The 24199-nt window shown below is 39.3% G+C and overlaps 1 protein-coding gene across 4 annotated transcripts in view; it reads left to right on the top strand.

Moving 5' to 3' along the window:
* The first annotated feature begins 463 nt into the window (after positions 1 to 463).
* Positions 464 to 24199, top strand: part of sema3bl (sema domain, immunoglobulin domain (Ig), short basic domain, secreted, (semaphorin) 3bl) — an 88611-nt gene continuing 64875 nt past the window's right edge. The window contains exons 1-2 of one of the 4 annotated variants that reach the window (XM_078254575.1): positions 464 to 617; positions 22121 to 22507. In XM_078254575.1, coding sequence (XP_078110701.1) covers positions 22402 to 22507 — 106 coding nt within the window. In that variant the 5' untranslated portion in view covers positions 464 to 617; positions 22121 to 22401. Of the gene's footprint in view, positions 618 to 16786; positions 16862 to 22074; positions 22508 to 24199 lie in introns of those variants that run through there. The other 3 variants (XM_078254577.1, XM_078254573.1, XM_078254574.1) reach the window with 3 other exon arrangements.

Genomic DNA, 24199 nt, shown 5'->3' with positions numbered 1-24199 from the left:
CTACACTTTTTGTTACTGTCAAACTTGGTTAGCAGCATGAATCCTCTGGGATACATAAAGGTGAAAATTAGGAATGTCCCAATCAGATTTTTTGACCCCCCCCCCCCCCATCAGATTTTTTTAATAATGAATATCTGCCAATAAAAAGTCCCGATCAGATACTTGTTGCCTATTTGCTCAGATAATAGAGCTGCACACCGTTTTTTTTGTTTACAAAAGTAACTAAGTAAACAAAGTAACTAAAATATGCCTTAAGCTTAATCATTTAACTTAGTGCAGCAATTGAGTCTTTTCTCTCAACACCAAAACAGTTGTCTTTAGGATCCCAGCAAACACCCAACCAAAAAATAAACAGTTACAAGTTCCCCGCTGGACAACGAAAACTAAACTTAGTGACGCCTCTTGCGCTTAATAGTCAATCTTTGATTTTCTTCCCGTGTTTACCGATGTCGGCTCCAGGGAATAGCAGCCTGAAAGCGTGGTTTCCTGGTGGAATCACGGAAGAAGTGTGGAGAATTGGAGTAATCCGCTTCTGTAAGAAACGGGTGCAAGAAAGACGAACTTTTTTACTTGATGCCAAGGCCTGGCAAGCTACAAGACACTGTGGACAGACACTGGTAAGTGGCGGCGCTATATCTTGGTTTAAAAGTGCTGGCATCCAGGCAGTCTGGCGGTGCGTTTGTGGAGCAGGGCGTGTGTGATTAAAGGCAGCGATCACTAAGCTGATGTAAATGATCGGAGTAATGTAATCAGGGTAGGCTAAATGCCGATCACCGATCAGTTAAAAAAATGACCAAAATCGACTGCGATCCGATACTGTGATTGGGATCAGGACATCCCTAGTGTAAATAGAAAGCTCTGAAGCAGCTGGAGAAACGTGTAGGCGGGGAAACGCTCTTGACAACCAACTTTTGCAGTGCCCTTGAGCAAGACACTTAACTTCCAAAATCTGAAACATGGGAGTTTGAAGTTACTGGAAGTAGAGAATGAAAAGATGACTGATAATAAACTGTACACAAGTTCAGTATTCAGCCCTCTGTGCTATCAGCTGTGCACAGAAACAAAAGCCTTCTGCTTCAGGGGGATTAGAATTTTTTATTCAACATTTTATGTTCATGTTCAACCAAATGTAGAATCATTAAAAGTTTCTGAAAGTGCAAAGAAGACACAATATCTCCATGTGTCTTGGAAAGCAGAAGAAAAATCACACTTCATGCTGCTGGTTATAAACATCCCTCCTCCATTCGTTCTTCTTTCTTTCAGTGTTTCTTCCCTCCCTCTCTCGTCTTTTTTCTTTTCACACCCTTCTCTCTGGCTCCATTTCTCTGCTCTTTCATCTATCCTTTTTTACCTCCTCTCTCGATTCTCAGGTTTTACCTCCATTCACCTTTTTTCACTGTTCCTCTGCTCTGCCATTCCTCTCGATGCCCCTCTTTACCTCAAGCCATAAACCTTGTGACCTAGGTCTCTCAGGTGTAGTGAGAGGTGTAGTAAAGTTTGAGTGTGTGTGTGTGTGTGTGTGAGAGAGAGAGAGAGAGAAGTAAGGATATGGAAGCGGTAATTGGACTGGACACCTATTGTAAATCACTGAGGGTTTAAGTTCTCATAAGGGGAGTAAATTTCTTTTTTACCATCTCACTTGCAGAGCCTGTATGTGTGAGAGAGAGACACACACACACACACACACACACACACACACACACACACACACACACACACACACTGGTGTAATGTTTCTGGATGTTTAAATGGATTGGTACCATGTGGAGTAAATGATGCAGGTGGACAGGAGAGACAGCGGCGGGACAAACAGAGAAAGATCAGAGATAAAGAAAAGAAAAACTAGACATGACAAACATGTCAACATTATGTAAACATGACAAAAATTGGAAACTGTAAAATCATTAGTTTCCTGCCTAACTCTAGGTGTGCTTTCATGTTTTGGAAAAAGAAACAAAGAAAAAGCAAGAGAAGTAATATGCAATACGTAAGAGTCTAGACTCATACATGAAACAGAAAAAAAGATTGACAATAAACAAATAAAATGATATATTGCATTCAATGCAGTTATAGACTTTCACCATCTGCACTTTAATTCCTGTGCGTGCGTGTGTGTGTGTGTGTGTGTGTGTGTGTGCGCGCGTGCGTGTGTGTGTTCAGACAGGCAGACAGAGCTGGTGGATGCTAGACGGGGGAAGAGGAAAACATTGAGACAGGCAGAGGTGTATAAAGTACTAGAGACCCATACTTGAGTAAAAGTACAAGTGCTCTATCAAAAAAGTGAAGAAGAAGTAGAAGTGCTCTTTAAGCACAACACTTAAGTAGAAGTACTAAAGTATTAAAATATTTTTGTACTTAAGTATTGCAAGTAGTTTATTTTAAAATGTACTACTCAAGTACTGAAAGTAAAAGTACAAGTATTGTGTTATTTAGTTATTCAAGAAAGCAGTCAAAAGTTGGAATATCATATTGTTTATATTATGTCAAATGTTTAGCCAAGGCTGTAGCCAAAGGAATTAACAAATATTAATTATATTGAAAATAACAAATATTAACAAATACTGAAATAAAATGTACAATTACCACACTGTGCAAGTAAAATAAACATCCTCTCCAGCACAGTAACGATTAAAGCCCCCAAAAAAGTTATCACACACTAGCTAGTAACATGTGTGATGAACAGGAAAGTTAGCAAGCTAGCAAAGTACAGATAATAGCAGCTTCAAATCATAGGGTCAAACATTTCAGACTGAAACAACTCAGGAATAGCTTCATCTGCTGCACTAACAGCAAAATAGAAAGACTACAAACTTACATCGTCTCTGACTTCTGAACGGGCAACCATATTGAAAAGAAACACAACGCAATCTCTGGGATTTCTTACGTAAATTACGTAATTACGTATGTAACTAGCGTACACACACTAACCTACACAGTCTCCGTAGCCTGAGGAATTCACAACAGTAACGAGTAACGATGCAGCACATAAAAAATCTATCGGAGTAAAAGTATTAAACTCATCGAAAATATGTACTCAAGTAAAAGTGGAAGTAGGAGAAAAAAATAATACTCCAGTAGAGTACAGATACAGCCTTTTAGTACTTAGAGTAGTGAAGTAGTTCTACTTCGTTACTATACAGCTCTGTAGAGGTTAATAAGAACAGAAAAAAGGAAAGTGGGGAGATAAAAGAAAAAGGAGAGGAAGGAAACACTGAATACATCAGTGACAGAGGGCTCGCTTGTGATGAAAGGAAAGAGGGAAGTGAGAGATAAATGGGGTCATAGAGAGGCTGGCAGAAAGAAAGAAAGATTGCTTTAGAAAATGAAAAGGAGACAACAGGAGATAAAGAAGATAAACTTTTGGCTTCAAAAGAAGAAATTACAGAGACAGAGAGACTGATATAAGAAGGGGTGAATGAGCCAGATAAGAGCTAAAAGTTAAAAGTGCAACGTGAAACATTTGTAAAAGCCAACATATTGAGCCAACATACACCACTGATATAATTTGTCAGCCTTTGTGAGTTTGACACAAAGGCGAACAGTGGTATAAAATCAGAGTTTCTCAAAAGGAACAATACATTTCCTAAGGCCTGTTCTCCTGTATATATGGTTACAGTAGTCTTACATTGCCAGACCTTTCTCCACAGCGCTGCAGAGGAGGGTCTGGCTAGGCCACACAGCATTGGGATGGGATGGGATGGGAGGATGGGATGGGAGGAAAACGTGCTCTGGTTTATTGGCATTTCTTTAAACCAATCACAATCGTCTTGGGCGGCGCTAATCGCCGGTCGGAGCAACAGCGCCTCCGCAAAATAGCCTCCGCAAAATAGCCTCAGGAAGGAATTCTTTTTGGTGGAACGTGTACGTTCAAAGGTTGTTTTAGTCGTGCAACAGAAAACTCAGATTGGACAGATAGTCTAAATAGCTGTTTGGATTTACCCTGCAGAGATCTGATGAGCAGTCAATCATAGTCCTCATAAATCAACTGGAGTTTAGAATGCCAACACAAAGAAATCGGAAGGCCGAAGTGAGGGACATCCGGCGGAATTTCCGGCAGCACCTGAACAATCCCCAAAATGAAACGTCGTCGATTTAGACTATGGTTACTGTAGAGTTGGCAGGTTAAACAGGTTTTGCTATTGAGGTGATTGTTGATTTTATTGATTTATGGGTCTATGATAAAAACTTTGTCCATGGCAGCGTTATACTTAGCAATGCATAGTTATACTTCTGCAGACCGCAGAATGCTGTGATTGACCAATCAGAATCAAGTATTCAAACAAGCTGTGTAATAAATATATTTAATGTGCAGTTAATTATGTTAATTATCATCCAAAGAGAATCCTGCTCTTTGCTATAAAGCTTTTAGCAATATTAGCTTGACTTTTCCCCCGTATACATCTTCCCATCGCACATTGACAAATACTGTGTGATGACAAAAAACTAAACAAGCAATCCCAACAGGGTCCAAATCAGACGACGAAGCTGCCAACTGTGGTAGGAGCTGACATAGACAGGACAAAGAGTTATACTAAAACTATAACTCTTACTTTGGTGAACTTGGCCTTTCCTTCACTATATACATGACTACTGTCAAATGAAGCGCCTGAACACACAAGTGTGATCGAAGCCAAATGTTGTGATTCTTTCAAATTCAGTTTTCTTTTCTTTGGAGAACATAGGTTAAGGACCACACTAGGTTTCAATACTTCTTTTCTGCCGCAACTTTTTTCCGAGAGATCGGAAGCCATCTCTTTTTGTATCAAAAAATATTTAGTTGTCAGACAAAAAGGAAACACATCACACTTTAAAGCAGTTACAGATTATTAACATAAACAGATTTGGTTATCTCTATAATGTTAGCAACAGAAGAGTTGATTCAGCTGTCATTTTAAATCCCTGTCATGAAAAGTGCCAAAATGCTGAAAAAATGTGACGGGACTTTTGGCAGGAAACATAGTGGTGAGGACTCTGAGTTGAGCTTTAGAAAGTGTTCTCATTTTAACTTTTCAGTGAAGCTGTGATCTGCCAGGCAGAAACCATTGGGGCACCGTAATCAGGCTCCATTGGGCACGCTCTGTAGCATCCGCTGGCTCAGTCTGTCGACAGGGAAAGGCGGTGCTGGCTTTTAAGAGGAGAGGAAAGACGGGGGTGCTCGACTGAGTGTCAGCGAAGCATAGAGTCTTTTATTTAAGTGTTTAGAACTGAGAAAAGAAGCGAGTCAGAGGAGGGTGGGAAAGTGAAACATGAAGAGATGGAATTATATTTCTTCATTAGATCACCATCAGTTACCACCATCGTTCAGGGGTCCAAAAACAATGTAGCCAAGCCACCTGAAAGCATGTCTTTGGACTGTTACTGCTATTTAATGCAAACTCCACTCTGCCCTGTATTTTATATTGTGCCAACCACTGAACCTGAACATCAGATGGAGAGATGAAAAGTAAAGAAGTAGATGATTCAGCAGAAGTAAGCTAGTTATATAAAGCTCTGGAGTAGAAAATACATTTTTTTAAAAGTGATGCACCCTCCAAAATTTGTCTTTGTTCTGAATGTTTAAACTTTTTGCATCTGCCTTTTCATCTGTTGTTCAGCACATTGGTCCTGCAAGAACCACTCGTAAGAAGGAATTCATTCTTAAGTAGCACATACGTAACCTGACGAGAAACCGTCATTGACAACTGTTTGGAAAAGGGCAGACACTTTAAAAAAAAACAACAACAACCTGGCAGCTGATTGGAAGAACCGTCTGTATTTCATGTCTGCCATTGTTGTTTTGAATAAACACAGCGCCGTCACGCATACCTAAGCCACGCCAGTAGATGCCAGGAGCTCTTCAACGGAAGCTGATCGGTCCGGTGAGCTGGTAGTTCAGACACAAACGCATTACTTAGCTTACTAACGCCTAGTCTATATCGACGACAATTAATTTACGGGATTGCTCCGGTGCCGATCCACCGGATGTCCCTCATTTTCAGACGGATGTCTGTTACCTTTCGATTGATGAGGACTATGTTTACCTGTTTCTCAGATCTCTGCAGGGTAAATCGAGACAGCTAGCTAGACTATCTGTCCAATCTGGATTTCTCTCCCATCCCGGAATGCAGTGTGGACTAGCCAGACGCAGCGCTGTGGAGGAATGCGTAGTCTCGTTTTGCTACTCCACAAAGCATTCGGGGATGGGAGGAATACGTACTCTGGTTTAATGGCATTTCTTTAAACCAATCAGAATCGTCATGGCCGGTGCTAAACTCCGCACAGAGCCGCTGCAAAATAGTCATGCAAGAGAAAACTCAGATTGGACAGAAAGTCAAAGTAGCTGTCTCAATTAACCATGCAAAGATCTGAGGAGCAGTCAACAATAGTCCTCATAAATCCACCAAATTTAAATTTCCAACACAAAGAAAGTGGAAGGAGACTGCTTAAAACCTGACAAGATGGATTTTTGTGTGATATGTGATCTCACAATTCACATGTGATTTTGTGATATTGCGAGAATCCAACTTTCTCATACTTTGAAGGTATGAGCGAAATTCACGGGTGACCATTCAAGTCATGTAGAGATAGTTCCCTTGACTGCCTTCCATCTATGTCATATCATCAGCATGTTAAAAGAGAAGAAAATATGTGAGGTGTGTACTTTCACTAAACATGCACACGTGGATAAATTACCTACTAATATCAACAAATGACAATATGAGGGTTTACATTCTGCAATGTGCTGTGGTTGTATTGTTCTCCACTCGTAGATCATTTTTTATCATCATTTTTCGCCTTATATGTCTGTCTGAGATCTGTTCTCAATAATATGCTACTTCTAGCTGTTATTAGCTCAGTTTCCTTGTAGGAAATATTCAAGTTTAATCTAAATTAAAAATGTAAATGTAAATGTGTATCTAATGTGGAGAATTAAGAATTAGAAACGGATAAAGAGAACAAAAACCTCATATCATCACGCGTTACAACATATGCTCCACACACACACACACACACACACACACACACACACACACACACACACACACACACACACACACACACACACACACACACACACACACACACACACACACCTCTTCCGCCTCAGCTGAAACACTAGTTAAGTTGTTTTACAGGCTTGGTGATTATTTTGATAAGCCTTAATGATGATGGATTGACTGAGATTTAATGGAAAGAAATTTAATGTCTCATAAATTTTAAGGTGGCACTTTGTTTTTCCTTGTTTCAGAGGTTTGAAAACCATTACGCTGCGAGGGTTACAGGACATTAAACAGCCCACCTTTAAAGCCTGGAACAGGGCCGCAGCAGGAGCAGGGCTGGTGTTTATCATCTCCAGGCAAAATAATATATTTGAGAAGAAATGTTAGAAATTTGGCTTGCGATTTTCATTTAATCGAAAGTGAAAAGTTTGTTCTTAATTGAATGTTTTCTTTTGTCAATATGCTCAGCGAGTTTGATTATTTGGCCAGCAACCTCTGGCGGTGTGTTGCGTCTGGAGTGTGTGTTCACCGTTTGCAAACCGTTTGAAAATTGCGATATGCAACTCAGTAAAATATTATTTCAGTCAATCCACTTTAGTTGCTAGTTTTGGATATGTGACTTCCAAACAGCCGGAAATACACCAAAAGCAGGCTAGCAGGTGACATCACTGCTCATTAACAACAGAAACAATGTTAGTAGCAGACTGTTTAACTAATCATATAAAAACACAAGTACTTAAAAAACTAAATAATAACAGAGACATTAATATCACTCTGATGGTGATATATTTAATGAAAAGGTAGTAAGTATACTTGTTAATGGATGCATACTCCCCAATTTAACTCATTTAAAAACAGCTGTTAGTGATGTATCTTAAATTATTTCTGGCCAAATTTTGACAAATTAATGGCATGTGGATATATTTCCATCACAGCCACAACAGAGTGTAATGGCAGTATGATTTTCAACCTAGAGCACCTTTGCTAACTCTTGCTGGGTAAGAAAAATTGAAAGAAAGAAAGAAAGAAAGAAAGAAAGAAAAACTTGCACTCGATCGTGTTTAACCACTGAGGGATTGATAAAAGTAAATACACTGTGCGTTGAAATGAGACGATATTCTTCACATTTTGTATGGTTTTGATTTTTGTTAAATTGACTGCTATAGTGAGGAGTCACAGAACTAATTAAACTATTGTACGGTATATGAAACCAGAACCAATTTGATTTCCATGAGTTTTAGTGGTCTTGTGTTGCTTAAACCTAAACTGATCAGAATCTGAATTTGTGCGTCTCTAACCTACAAAGTATCAGGTTTAGAATCAAAGCCAAAGGCATCTTTCAGGATCTCTGCATTCAACATTATCAATCATACAAACAGAACATCTATAAACTTATCATTTTGCAGTTCAGAGAGATCAAATTCTTCTTGTCCTCCAATGTAGCCACAATACACGATCAGTAAAGGGAACGTCTGACTCTCATCTTCTTAATTTATACCTCTGTTCAACTCCTGGCTCCACCTACACACAAATCCATCAGATGAATACTGGAGGTTGCTATACATAACTTGGGGAAATGTAGGAAATTAGTGATTTAAGTACGTAGATGAGCGTAATTGATAAAATGGTACACAAGAAACTTCCAATTAACAGTGCAAAATACAACATAAAATTACATAACAGTCCTAAGAGTGAACAAAAGTGCTGTTTTCTTGACATAATGACATAGTCTTTATTTTGATTTCAGTTTGTCAGTGTTTTTTATTCATCTTAAGGGAGTGTTAAAATTTCGTGAGGAGTGTGTTTAGTCTTCTGGGAATGCGTAGACTGTTTATGTGTATGTGTGTTGTCTGCAGTGGAGTAAAGGTGACACTGCTAAATGAGATTAGATCCCATCTATCTTACATACATATACAAACACGTGTACCTTTTATTTTTATTTATTTTATTTAGTTTGTTACTTGTAAGGACCTTCACTGACATAACACATTCTCTAACCCCTAACCTTAACGATCACAACCCCAACCTAAATTTATCTTAATTTTAGCCCTAAATCTTTCCAGAAATACCCTAAAACTCAAATTAGTGTAGTACAAGAACACATGCACACGCCATGACCACCCATGGCATCTCTTAAATTTTATTAGAGCTAAATATTGACACACAGCATATCACTCAGCACCTATATATTACAGTCACACTCAGACACACACACACACACACACACACACACACACACACACACACACACACACACACACGTCCACTCTGACAGTCAGTGATGATGGATGGAGGGAATCAACAAATAAACATCTGGCGCCGTGATCTATGGGTCAGGAGGTTATAGACCATGGCCAATGTGTGTGTGTGTGTGTGTGTGTGTGTGTGTGTGTGTGTGTGTGTGTGTGTGTGTGTGTGTGTGTGTGTGTGTTTGTTAATGACACCATCATACTGATCAACCACATTAAGGGATCGTAACCTTTAGTGCAGGGTCACGATCCTGGCATGCTGTAGGAACCATGCAACAGTCATCACTTTGTCCTCACAGAGTGGACGCACACGACCAGGCTGTTTGTTTTAATTTAATGATTATTGTTTAAGACTTTTCTGCTTTAGTAGATGCTAAACAGTGATGAGTGAAAGGAATGACTGGAACCACTGGGAAGATAGAGTAAGGTGATTGTATGGAGGTAAAAACAAACAAAAAAAACATACGGCAAATATACCTTTTCCCTAATACGAACTTTGTTATGAAATACTGCTTGGCTATTATAACCACACAATATTTAATAATGGACTAAATGTATTCCTTTCCTGCAGAAAGTCTATTTACAATGCACACCTGCAATAGTGTTGTAAATACTTGTGCTAAGGAATGCTAGCTACATGAAAACTTCTCCCAGCAAACTACATAAAGACAATTTATGTTGGCATTTCTGTTGATAAGGAAGTCACTGGTAGTTTTTTTTTCTCCCATACAGGCTGTTTTATATATTTGACTGTAAACTAACTAAGTGCTCACTGTGGGGGAGAGAGGGTCGATGATTTAGATCAGGGGGAGGAGGGTGAAGACAGGAGAGGTTGCTCAATTGGGATTAAACCCAGGATAAAGCTATGTATGCATGTGTGCATGTATGTGTGTTTGTTCTTGTATTCATATCTTTACAAGAACCAAGTTTGCTCACAGAGATAAGACATGGATATTTAGTGAAAATAGTTTTTTGGTTCTCACTTTTAAGGGGTTATTTAAAGTTGGGAGGATTAAATAATGTTAAAGTGCCCATATTATGAAATCCCTTTTTCTGGGGTTATTTTGTGTCTTTGGTGCTTCCACACGCATACAAACAAAAAAAACATCCATGCTTTTTTGAATGAGATACGAGTTTCTGAATGTATCCTGCCTTCAGTCTCCGGGTGAGCTGTTCGTCAGGGCCGTCTATGTCATCGGCCGAAACATTAGAATTCTCTGAGTCTCAGGTTCTGCAGGAGACTCCCCTCCTTCTTCAGGATCCGATTCTGGTTCGAACATGTATGATTGAACTACTGCGGCCATGTCCGTAACTTTCACACGTAGTTCTAATTAGTCACGTTAGTCTCCCCATTACTAATGTGACACAGCACTGACTAAGTGAGTATCTACTGCGCATGTGCGACTCCCAGCAAAGATGGAGCAGAAGTGAGATGCCTCACTCGGTAGCTAAATCAGAGAGCTCAACACACAGGGTGAAAAGAGGAGCTGCAGCAATGTGCAGTACAACAAAATATGGTGTTTTTTTGAAAATTAAACCTCATAAACCTATTCTGGTATAACCTCTACATACAATTATGAAACTGAAAATTAGCATAATATGAGCACTTTAAAGGACAGTTGTCAAAGTATGTGTGTTAGTGTATTTTGTAAGTGTGTAGGTGTTTGGCAGCAGAATAAAGATGTTGTTCATCTTTCCTGACCTGACTTTGTTCCTCCCACCACAGGACACAACCTAGTTGGTTTCTGGGAAAACATGACAAAGGGGCAGTTAACATTTCTTTCAGTTTTGCAATGTGGAGTGACAGTACGAGAGAAACAAAAAACATGCACACTTTATAGCATGCATTTTCAGCATATGCTGTTAGTAAATTAAGAATATTTCCAACTGTGCAAACATAATGCCAATAGTAGGGCAAACATTAGAGCAGAGCAGAGTATTAATATACAGTATAATATATAATCAATTTATATTTATTTAATAACAGCAATTCCACATGACATTAAATCAAATTAAAATTACGTAAAATTAAGTTTTTCCCTTTGAAGTGGTGTCCACTAAGTTATGGAAAATATTGTTAATTTCGAGCTGCAGAGGATTTTTCAAATATTTATTCTAAGACATTGAGCAACAGCAGAACTGCAGCAATCACATAATGCACACATGGGGAACTTCTATGGTGGCGCCATCTGTATTAAAATGACCACACTCACACTTGTGATTTGTATTTTATTGACTTCATTATTGGATTTACATCTAACAGAACAAAACAATGAAAAAGCAAAAACATTAAAAAAGAGTAAAAGAAGGATAAATAATTAAACTATGTTGTAACACAAAAGGGTTCAGTACAGTAATTGATATTTAATTTTATTCCAGCAAAATGTGAGTATCAAAGGTCAAAATGTCTTTATAGTAGAACACTTTTGAATCGTCCCTGCTGTAGTGAACTAAGATGACGCCCAGTTTGAGCAGAAGAAGGAGCTTTAAATCACTTCCTCATGCAGTTTCACAGCTTAGTTTTTTTCTTTTTTCTGCATAATGGAAGTCCCCATGTGGTCTCTGCAGTACGTCAGCTGTGGTCTGGGAGTGTTTATTGTCCAGTGGTCAGTGGCAGGGTCACAGCTTAATCAGGGCAGGCAGGATTCCTGTGAGTTCACTGCTAAGGTCAGGCTCTAATCAGTCTAAATTGAAACTTGGGGCACGTAAAGGTCCTAAAAGTGTGTGTGTGTGTGTGTGTGTGTGCGCGAGCGTGCATGCGTGTGTGTCTTCACTTGCACAAAAGTTCCAAACCAAATTTAAATGTCCTCCTTTACTGCACAGGCCACATGTTTTAAAGACCAAATGTTTGTGCGAGTGTGTGTGTGTGTGTGTGTGTGTGTGTGTGTGTCTGTATTCACCCCCCCACCCTCACTCCTTCTTCTTTTTTTCTCTGTCATTCTCTCCTTGTAGTTTTCCTCTTATTCCCTTCTGTCTCATCCTCGTCCTTCACTTTGCGCTGTACCTTTTCCATTACTTACTGTTCTCCTCTTATTACTTGCTTACCTCATTTCTCCTTCCCCTCTCGCTCTTCCCCTACAGTATTACTTCCCACGTCTGTCATCCCTTCTTCTTCTTCTTCTTCTTCTTCTTCTTCTTCTTCTTCTTCTTCCTTATCATTCCCTTCCCTTTATTTTCTTTAATTTGTCCTTTACCTCCCTCCCTCTCTTTTGCCTGAGTTTCCATCCTTTTTTTATATCTCCATTTTTGCCTCTTTTCCTCCATTGCTCACCATGTATTCCAACTTCTCTGTTGTTCACTTTCTTCTGTCTCATTCCTTTTCTTTTTTCCTTTCTCTCTTTTCCTCCTCCCATATCTCTCAGTAAGTGTGTTGCGCCACATAGACTTTGACTGAAAATCTTTTTCTTTGGGGAAAGTTACATCTCTCTGTTATCTCCTATTCTAATGCACTGCCACGTATCATCTGTATATTCAGCATGTCTTGCGGCTAATCACATATCTCTTTTTAAATTTTGAATTTAACTTTTGAATTTTAGCCATATTTCTCTGACAGACATTTTATTAAGATAGGCTATACAAAAAATGCTGTCATTACATCATGTTTTATTATTGTAGATACAGAATTCAAACTCTGATATTCCCATTGAAGACAGAAAGTATTTTTAAGAGGCAGTTCATTTTCCCTCCTTTTTTAGGATAAAGATCCTTCATTTTACTTTTCCTCAAGAAAAAGTAAAATGCTATAACAGAAAATAACTATTATGAATACAAAGTAAAATACATTACAAGACTAAGAGTTAACATACTAAGAAATGGTTGAGTTTAGTGTGTTTGCATGCTAACAGCAGACAACACAGCTGGGAATGGGATGTCATTAGTTCTGCAGGTATTTGGACAAAACATTGCACAAAGTAAAAAAATGTGACACTAGAGAAAAGGTCAGATCATCCACGTATTTAGGATTCATCCTCTGGGGACCATGCATGTCTGTTTCAAATTTCACTGTGATCCAGTCAATGTTTGTGGAGATATTTCACTCTGGACCAACCAACTGACAGTGCCACCCTGTAGCCCTGCTGTGATAGCGTGACTTAAGAGTTCAAGTTTACCGTTGTGATAACTGCAGCGCATGGAGCATTTAGACAGTTCTTCCAGGAGTATCTTAGTTATGACTTCTTCTTCGATTTCCTCAACTTGGAAGATGGAGGAGAGAATTATTACAGCTGTGTTTGTGGTGGGATTTCTCAAATTTTATGACCCATCCCTAACAGCATATAAAGTTCATGAAAAGCCAAATAATCCTTGGAGGAATGTGATGGTGGTTGTTGGTCCTTCTGGTGTGTAACCTTTTCTTACATATACTGTATGTGCACTGGTAACATAAACTACTCAAATATTTTTTTAAAGAATCACTGTTGGCTTGTTTCCCTCCCTATTTCATCACATCTAAATAGCTGTCCACTCAGCCATTATGCTTTCCTTAAACTGGCTCGCTTAAGCAAAGCATTATTCCAAGATGACGTTTTGCATGCTATTTGGAACCCATGAAATTAGGAAGATAATAAAGTAGAACACAAGTGAATGATGTTTAAAATGATCATTATCATCACAGATGCTTGGCCCAAGACATCGGGTGAAATACCGTGAGCAAAGTTGTTGTCTGCATTTGGTATTAGAGTAGAAACAACATCACGAACAAACAAACAAACAAATAATAACCATGTAAATACAACAGCACAACACACAGTATAAGGTAGACGGCTGTGTTTCTGTGGCCAAACGTGTGAGGCTGTGTGGAAACTGGGTCAATACATTCCCCTGCTCACAGAGGCAGCAGCTGTTGCAAAAGTATTTTCTCAATTGATTTCTTTTTATTTCAATAGATGGAAAATGTTCCGTGTTTGACTGCTGTTCATTCTTGCTCAAGTACTTCTCATGTAAAACATGCATGCAACTTGGAACAAGTCAGCTGGCTGTTTAAAAAATATTTCACTGGAACCTGAATAAATGATAAACAATGTGTAGCCTTCGATTGGAATAATACAAGTTTATTTTACTGTAGTCTATATCGACGAAGTTCCACTTCCAGGATTGTTCAGGTGCTACTGGAAATTCCTCTAGAAATTGGAAATTGGATTGAAGAAATGCAAATAAACCAGAGCACATTTTTCTCCCATCCTGGAATGCTGTGTGGACTAATCCTACCTTAATATTGCAAATGTTTGCCTTGTGCTCGTGTCATCTCACTACCCCTTTTGTTTTTGTATGTTACATTTTAGTGTGTGACAGACAAATACATGGATTTCAGCGATTTTATCACCTAAGTAGGCTAAAACAAGAACTAAACTCATTGTACCCCTCTAGAGAACAGATTGTTGTTTCCTGTGTTGGGTCCCACGGCACTCACTCTTAGGCCTAGTCCACACGTACACAGGTATTTTTTAAAACCTAGCTTTTTGTATGGGTGTTGACTTTTCGTCCACACACAAACCGCATTTTAGGTCACTGTAAATGGAGCTTTTGGACTATAGGCGGCTCCATATATATAAAAAAACACCTAACCCTAAAAACATTCTAACAAAAGGTTTCTCAGCTGTTTTTTGTAATATTATGTGTCCTTAATAACATACTATAAGTTTACCAAGGTTTGACCACTAGAAAGAAAGAAATTGTCAAGATGGCGTCCAAGATGGGCAGGAAGCGATATTACGAATCCTACTATGGCCACGCCAAGACTCGCCCTTCAATAGCATGTATTGGCCAGGCGTCCATGCTTACGCAAGGTAACGTAACCCCATTTGTACAGGTCCTATCCCCTGACCAATCGGCTATCCTAACCCCAACCACTCAAGCTGCTATGTAGGGCGGGTCTTGGCGTGGCCATAGTGAGATTTGTAATTTTGGGGGCAGGAAGCCCTTAAAATATCCTAACTCCATTATTTGACCTAGCCAAGTGATCTAAGTGGTGTCTAACCTCATGTTTTCTGGGTCTATGAATCCATTGGATTGCACTGACATGATTACATACTTATGGAATACATAGTGGACCATGTCTACACCCATCACATCTGAATACAACAACGCCATGCAGGAATTCAATGACCTCACCTACACAACCAGCGAGCAGCACCAAGAATACTCAGAAGCAAGGATGAAAAGAGATCACTCTGATCTAGAAAAGGTCAAGGAAAAGCTTAGCATTTGCACACCATTCTCTCCAGACCCATCTCTGAGAAACATTGTAACTGGTGTTGTTGCCAAAGAGGAGGTGCATGTAATGTAATGGCAATAAGATAATTGAAAAGATGATTGGAAAACCCATTTTTGGACGGAAAGACCGGGCAAAAACCTTTGCAGATGACTCCACCATCATAGTTGCCCAAGACTAATAAAAGACCAATGATCCTGCTTTGCGGTTCCAGCGGTTCCTGATCATGTCGAAAACTGGACAGTTTTCACTAGAAGATGCAATGAGCTATGAGCTCTGCTCATTTCCTGCGATTCCATCCCACCAACTGAGCATTATGTTCTTGACGGTGGCTCCCTGGTTCACCGCTTGGCATGGATGAGGGTGACAGTTACAGTGCCATTGCACAGTCATATGCAGACTTTACCATATGCCATTATGGTAAAGCAACAGTCCTTTTTGATGGTTATAGCGAAGGTCCTTCCATCAAAGACAATACTCATCAGAGACGTGGTGAAAACACTCACCCCATCGTTAACTTCAATGCAGAGACTGAGTTTGTGGGAAGAAAGGATGATTTCCTTTCCAGATCTTGCAACAAACAAGGACTTATCAATCTTATGACAGAGGAGCTGGAGAAGAAGGGCTGCACTGTTATCAATGGATCAGGTGATACAGACGTGGACACTGTCAAAGCTGCAATCAATGCCTCAGAACATCAGCCCACAACCTTGATAGGGGAGGACACAGACTTACTCATTCTTCTCCTCTACTATGCTGTGACGAACAATAGAGGCCTCTATTTTCGTCCTAGGTAGTAACTTGTGTTTCTGTTTATTCACGCCTTCACAGGATGTGATACAACTTCACGCATTTTTTGTGTTGGCAAACAGACAGCATTCCAGAAACTTGTGAATGGTGAATCCAGTCCTGTGCAAATGTGTTTCTGCTCCCACATCAAGCAAGGAATGTCATAGAGGACCTGGGACCAAGGCAATAGATCTTTTTCACGGCAGACATGTTGACATGTCATAGTAGGAAAAGCACAGGTGTATTCAAAACCATTAATGATGGCTGCATTCCACTTAGGAGAGGCCCTGGTATTGTGCATGCTGACTCACTGAAATAGCTTACTGGAACACTTGAGCCATCGTTAAGGTTATCAATTTCAGCTGTGCTTTTCCTACTATGATAAAATGTCAAAATGTCTGCTGTGAAAAATGTCCATGGCAGTGTTGTTTGGTGGAAAGAGTACCGATTCACTTGCCTCTTTGCGCTACAACCTTCTTAGCAAGTAAATCGTTACCGTCAAATAATTTGTTACCCCTGCATGTTTAAGTTGAGCTTACTTCCAGATCATGTTGTTGCAGGGCATATGGACTACCATGCATGCCTGCTTGTGGAGCATGTCAACCTCTATGGGAGGAAGAGTGTGACGACCAATGGTAAGTCTAGTGAAGGTCACAGTGCAAAAAAGTATGAAAAATAAACCAGAATAAGAGGAAACAACTGAAGAAAATAGAAAAAGATATGTATAAATAAGAAAAGTATTAAAAAAATATAAAAAAAACAAAAGGCAAAAAACCCAAAACACATTATAAAAAATAAAAGGGGTTAGCGGTACTGAGCCTTCACGTGGCAGTGACTAATTTTACAGTACCACACAGTTCTAATTAATTTATACTTTATTGGAATCAAATGAATGGTTATGAACCACAGAAACCACCAACACTAGGCAAAACAATATGAGAAAGGAGAAATATGCAATTACTTAAGGGAAATTGTATTATTAAATTGTATGTAATTGTATTCACCCTTATTTTTAGCATAAATATGCTTGTAACCAATTGCTTTAATATATAATTGTACTTGGAATCACTTCTCTATCATGCAAATATGCTAATTAGAATATTACATGGCCAAAACATGTATCAGGCACCAGTATTCCTGGTCTAGGAGGAATACAAAGGTGTAATGGTAATTTTAAGCACCTGACGGACGCCATTTTGAAAATGGGGCCTTTCTTGGAGTCAAACTTTGGTAAACTTTTAGTATGTTAAGTGTTAAGTACATCTGATACTACTGTAAACCACTGAGAAATCTTTTGTTAGAATTTTTTTGGGGTCAAGCCATATTTGCAGCTGACTACTAGAGAACTAGAGAATCCTAAAAAACTGAGTTTTTGGCTTGTAACTTCAGAGTATTATGTCCTTTGTGAGGCGTCACAAATGACGCGCAATTCTTGCAATGATAGACATGGCCAAAATAGTGCTGGTAAGAGGCTTACTAGCAGGATTTTTTAAATGTTTACACATGAATGTACAGTTAGTCTTCCATTGTATTGTGGACGGCAGCTACGGAATGTGCTACGAAGGTCACTGCTACATAATCCAACACTGCCACGACACAGACCCCGCCGTCAACATTGCCGTTCTTGGAGGAGACCGTTGGACTTTTAGTTGGTGGGTAGGCTACTGGTGGGTAGCCTTCCGGAAACAGCTTTTTTTGGCATGCTCTTGACAGCATTTCAATTGTGTTTTCGCGTTTTCATGCGGACGGAGATTTTTCTAAACGGTGCATGTGTGGAACGAACAAAAGAAAAATCCTGTTTTTAAAAATACACATTCACGTGTGGACTACACCTTAGTCAGCTCACCTAATGATAATGTAATAGGCCTTTTTCCTCAGGACATTTTGACGTATCATAGGTGTAAATAATACCCTTAACACAACAAGTCCGCCAAACCATACGATGATATGGGTCGTTTGTTCCCTACCCTGTAATACGACCCACAGGAGCGTTTCATGAAATAGCGCCCTAGTGGTGGTGGAAATACAGCCTCATATCTAAACAATAGAATGTCAGTCGCAGTGTTTTATGGAAAGGTCGCAATTTTAAACACGTCTTTAACGTTGTGAAATAGTCGCAGTTCGGTTATGTATGTTTATGCATGTTATACAAAGATTGTGTTTTGGGTTCAAAACAGACTACTTCACTTCCTGAATGTTACACACGTGATGCTGAACGTGACACGTTCGTTAAGTTAAAAAAAAAATTAAAAAAAACTTGCAGTTTACTTTTATTTTCAAATGGGACTTGATCCCCACTCTCCCATGTGAAAGTCCTGTGTTTGATTTGTCTTTCTCTGCATGCGTGTGAAAATTTGCAAGCTAACACTTATCGTTGATTGCAAAGGAAGCAATGTAATCTTTTTTGTGCTACAATCTCAAAATGTGTTTTTTTGTTGTAAAAAAAATGTATGTATGTATTACATTCCTTTATTGCTCTCTCTAAACTCATTTGGACATTTCTGAGTCACTTTGTCCTTTACCGTGTCTCCACTCATGTCATCTCTCTTATCCAGGGTTCTCCTCTTTATGCCAAGAAATATAAAACATTTATGAACCCTCAGGCACACACACAAACTCACCAGCTGTCTCCTTGCCTTGTGCTTCAAAATTGTTCTCCATCCTCTATTTCTGCCCTACCTCCCACATTGTGAATTCATGAACTTCTGCCATGCCATTCCCAATCACTACTCAAGGAGCACCAATCTGATTGGTCAAAGTGACGCAATGTCAAAATGCTGGTAAGTGGTCTTACGTTTCATCTCCACTGACAGCTTGAAGAGCATAATTCAGCCCTGGTAGGATCTTGTGAGACGCAAAGAAGGTCCTTTGCTCAGACAGTACAATTCAATCACACAATGGACTGCAATTCTTAAGCGGAGGGGATTCGGAGAAGTATGGCATTCCTTTCAGAGACTACATTACATTGTTCAAGAGTTTGGATGGCAATACTGAGACACAAAAAGATCCTTCATAGGCTTTTTAAGAGCAATTGCCATGTTTGAAACCCATATGAGTGTTGTCTGTGATTGGTGACATTGAGGAATTTACAGAGAGAGTTAGAGAAAGGAAGAGTAAATCAGAGCAAAGGAAATTATTTTAGTTTAATCAGCCCAGCTGCTCATGTTCCTCTTACAGTCTTGCGGTTAAAGAGTCACTTCTTCTCTCAGGTCATTTACCAGTGCAATCCAGGGAACACTCATACAAGGATGGTAAGAGGGCTGGTATTTTGACAAATTAATTAATTCAGCTCTTGAACACTCACGCTGCCTGTGGCCTCTTCTGCTGCTTTCCCACGTCTGTTTGTCCTTCAAAACGAATCTGCATTTCGTCGAGTGCTGTCCAATCATGAGCCGCTGAGGGCTGAGAGCACTTCACTACATCAAAAACACCAATCAGAACAACTTCAATCACAGGTCACTAACTTGTAAAATCAGTTGTAAAAAAAAAAAAGCTTAATCTTTTTGCCTTTGATATTTATTAGCATAACCAATGTCAATGAAATGCTGTTATTTGTATGAATTGTAACTGCACACTTAATTTGCAATGCATTCTTGTTGCAAACACGTGCAAAGCTTTTGGAATAGTCCCATGGTTCAAATTACAGAAGGAAATAGCCAATTGTGATTTTACTGTTGCAAGATACTTTGGATTTGTGCTTTTTAGAAAAGAGAGCTAGCAAAAAGCCACATTTGGTTCGGTTTGTACATATAATCAACGTGTAAACAGAATAAATGTAACACAGATAACATTTGTTATGCGATGCCATACTGCAGTATAGTCAGCCATTTGGTTTGAAATGATTAAACTTCATTATGATATTGATTAAAAGCCTTCTGGATTCATAAACATCCCCATTTATCCCCAACAATTTTTAATTCTTAATCATTTCAAACACCATGTGTAGCATTTCATTAACACCACATTAATGGTGACAATTAAGAAAAAAACATAAATCACAACACCATCACTGGCCTCCACACAACATTTTACATTGTGTACCACTGTGTCCGAGTTTGTTAGAAATCTGCTATATTGCTTTATGGCACAAAACAAGAGTAAACACAGTAGTATTTAAGAGTTTTTGGCAAAGGCACATAATGAAACCAGAGAATGATTGGAATGGAAAGAGTTTGTCCTCTATAATATACAAAAAGCATGTGCCTGAGGACAAGGACAAGTATCAACATCTTTATTTCATTAGTAAGAGTATCGGTGTTTACTTGAAACATGATCTTAATTTCAAGAAGCACAAAACCATTGGAATGAGACAGAGGCTACTCGCTGTCAGCACCATGGTTTAATTTGTCTACAGTAATTATACAAAGGTATTTTAATTATTTTCTCAGTGATATAATAATGTTCCAATACAATACAAGTAGCACTTTGAAGGCACAACAATTGTATAAGGGAATAAGGAGAGACCACTGCACAAAAACATTTCAGACATTGCATATTTGATGTTTTGTTGGCATACGTCTTATCTCAAAAATAGGCAAAATATGCAGTTTTAGTGTATATCCATGAATAAGACATTTGATATATTGTTGTTTGAAAAGTATTTGAGTTTGGGAGTGTGCAAGATACTAAAACGAAGATAAATCAAAACCTATTGCAGAAAATGAATGCAAGCATATCTACTAAGAGTAGGAATCAAAGCAATACTGAGCTCACGATTGACTCTTTGTGTCACTCCGCTGGACATGACAAGTTCTACAATAAAGCTAGAACTTGAAAGGCACACAGGAGACCCTTTCCTGGCACAAACAAGCCCTCAGCACATCTACGAGACACACTGTCATCTAAAGCACAAAGCATTCCTGCTAACACTTTGGGACTCCTCTCTTTCCACATGTATGGGAGCCTCTTTCCTGGTACAAACAAATGTTCCCAAAAGACTCGGGGATGCAGTAACACTGACACCTTGAATGGCTCTCCCTCACCCTGCCGTGAACCCTGTGTTCACTTGTAGGCTTGCTCGTGAATAGATGCACACGGGAGGGGGTTGTTGAGAAGGTACCCCACAACTTAATTAAACTCCTGAACACATCCTGTTGGCGCTGAAGTGGTTAAGAAAGGCCTGCATGGGGCTCCCAGGGGAGGGAGATGTGGATTTTTATTCATTTATAGCCCATAAATCATAGAGCTTCTTGATGTCTTCATTATCTTGAAAAGTCAGCTGGTGGCAGTACTTCCTCCCTTAAAGGGCTAAAACTTGCATAAAGGGCCAGTTCACCTAAAATACAAAAATATATATTTTTTTATTTTTAGTTTGTCTTGGGTTTACCTTGAATATAATGTAATTCAGCCTCAGAACATTTCATTTTCACTGACATGCTATTCTTTCTGCATCTGTACTTCAGAATATTTTTTGGGAGCTATACTCCTTGTATTGGTAACACTTTATTTTCACCCCCCATTTAGACTTATTAGCAATACATAGACAACCTATTAAATGGTTTACAACAAAACATAGTTGTAACCAATCTTTTTATTATTATTATTGTTATTGATGCCGTAGCCAACAACTTTAACTGTATTAATGAACACTTCAAATCTCCTATCTACTTAACATTATAATGTTAGAGGTTCATGCTTAGAAATGACAAATGGCCTCTATAAAAAATCTCAAAGTTACATTGTATGTTACTAAACGCACTTGACTTGATGATGTTATGAATCATCTCTAAGAGTAAGCAGATCAGCGTTTTGAGTCTGTCTGCGTAAAGGAGGGCCAGGTCAGTTGAAGCGCTACTTCTCTCTCTCTCTCTCTCTCTCTCTCTCTCTCTCTCTCTCTCTCTCTCTCTCTCTCTCTCTCTCTCTCTCTCTCTCTCTCTCTCTCTCTCTGGAAACAGACTTCTGTTGGGCAGCTGCTGGAAGTGAACTGAAGGAGTGTCAGTCTTCAGAGCGGAGTCAGCGAATCAGCTCATCAGCCCCGGTAGAGCGGCAGTCACTCGCGGAGAGGACACCCAGCTGCTCGGTCACAGACCCTTTTACGCACCGAGGGAACTACCTGAACACGCAAATGTTGGCATTGTGAGAACAAGGATCCAACAGTTCCCCCCACCCTAAATTCTCCTGGAATATATTTTGAAAAAGTTATCAGTTAAAAGACGGAGTGCATCTCCTCAGCATAATGAAGGGATTTTCACCTTTCTTCACCATGATTCTTGTTGCTCTACTCGTCGTCACCGTCTCAGCGACCAAGTTAAATGTCCCGCGCCTGAGACTGTCATACAAAGGTAATTAAGCTATCTATCTATCTATCTATCTATCTATCTATCTATCTATCTATCTATCTATCTATCTATCTATCTATCTATCTATATATCTATCTATCTATCTATCCTCTGTGCGCGCACGTGCCAACAGGTGGCATTAATTAGTGATCTTGACCGCCTTGGCTTAGTAATTGGAGTCTTCTCTCCTCTTTCCAGCAGATATTAAAAAAAATAATTCTGTGAATATTTCAACTCGTGGTAAAGAAGCTTTTTTTTTTTTTTTTTTTATTAATTATTATTTGTGTATCTCAAACTATTTATTCTCATCGCGGTGGTCCGAGCTGGAAGCGTTTAATCCGGGTCGATGTTTTGGCTACTGTTTTGGGGGTTTATGTGTTTTAGGAGGCACGCATAGCCTACGATAATTTGCTGGTTTCCAGGTTGGAACCGCTCTGCAGTGCAGGCAGGGTGTCCAGCCGGAGGAGATTAATCTCTTTGCGGTGGGATACACCGGGGTGCGATCGTCTAACTATCAAGGTTTATTTGGAGCGGAAACCACAACAGAAATGCTTTGGAAGGATGTTACATAATTATCGTGTATACATTGGTATGGTTATTAACATTATGTCATAGTCTAAAAGATTTGCAGAGGTGGATTTAGTCTGTTTCCCCCTTTCACATTTTAAAAACAAAAATGATTGCTGCTCTTAACAATCTAAGTATGATTACACTGATTTCATTGGTGCCAAAATCACCATCACTGAAACATTGCCATATACAGTATCGTTTGCTCAGTTCACACACCATGCTCTCTCTCCTCCTCTCCCCTCTAATCTGAACTGTGTGTGTGTGTGTGTGTGTGTGTGTGTGTGTGTGTGTGTGTGTGTGCGCGCGCGCGCGCGCTTAAGAGCTGTTGACTGCGTTGTTGCCAAACCATGCTCATTGTTTCGTTTCACTCAGCCCAGAGCGGTGCTGTAATCATCAACGATAAATATCACACAGGATTTCCTCCAGTTCAGCTTCATGTTTCCAGGATAAAAGTCACCATCTGAGTTTACTGGTCTTCCTGTTGGCTGCACTGGAAATAGAGTGAGAGAGAGGCAGACACAGAGAGAGGGAGAGAGAGAGAGAGACTGAAATGAGAGAGAATAACTGCAAAGGGATAGAATACATTGAGGTCATAGGGCAACAGAGGACAAATGCAGAGACATGGTTTTGTTATACACATACTTGTTTTTAATAATTGTAGGCTACTTGTTTGCATATTTGTTTACTACTAGGCTCTGCTTTATGCTTTCTTAATAATCATTGAAAATGTTAGTAGGTTATTAGGTCATATTCATGGTCCTGCAAAGGATGAACCCTAATGCTTTAGGTCACCCCTGACCTTTCCTCTAGTGACATCATCAGGCCAATATTTTCACTTGTGCACAACAAATACCAAGTAATGGACGAATCACCATAATTTCCTGAACACATTCATGCTCCCCAGATGATTAACTGTTTCCTTTTGTAACAGTCTATAAGCTTACCTTTTTCACTACCCCCTTGAGGCCAACATATAGACTTAGAGATATCTCATAATGGGTAGATTGCCGTGAAAGTTGCTGAGCACATTCATGCTGCCATGGGAATCTACCCTTTTAATTTGATTGACCCAATGGCCTTGCCTCTTGCGGCAATCACAGAACAAATGTAACTTAAGCCACACTT

This window comes from Sander vitreus, chromosome 7 (assembly GCF_031162955.1).
Source record: "Sander vitreus isolate 19-12246 chromosome 7, sanVit1, whole genome shotgun sequence".
In the NCBI taxonomy this organism is placed as follows: Eukaryota; Metazoa; Chordata; class Actinopteri; order Perciformes; family Percidae; genus Sander; species Sander vitreus.
This window is presented reverse-complemented; position numbering and strand designations above follow the sequence as displayed.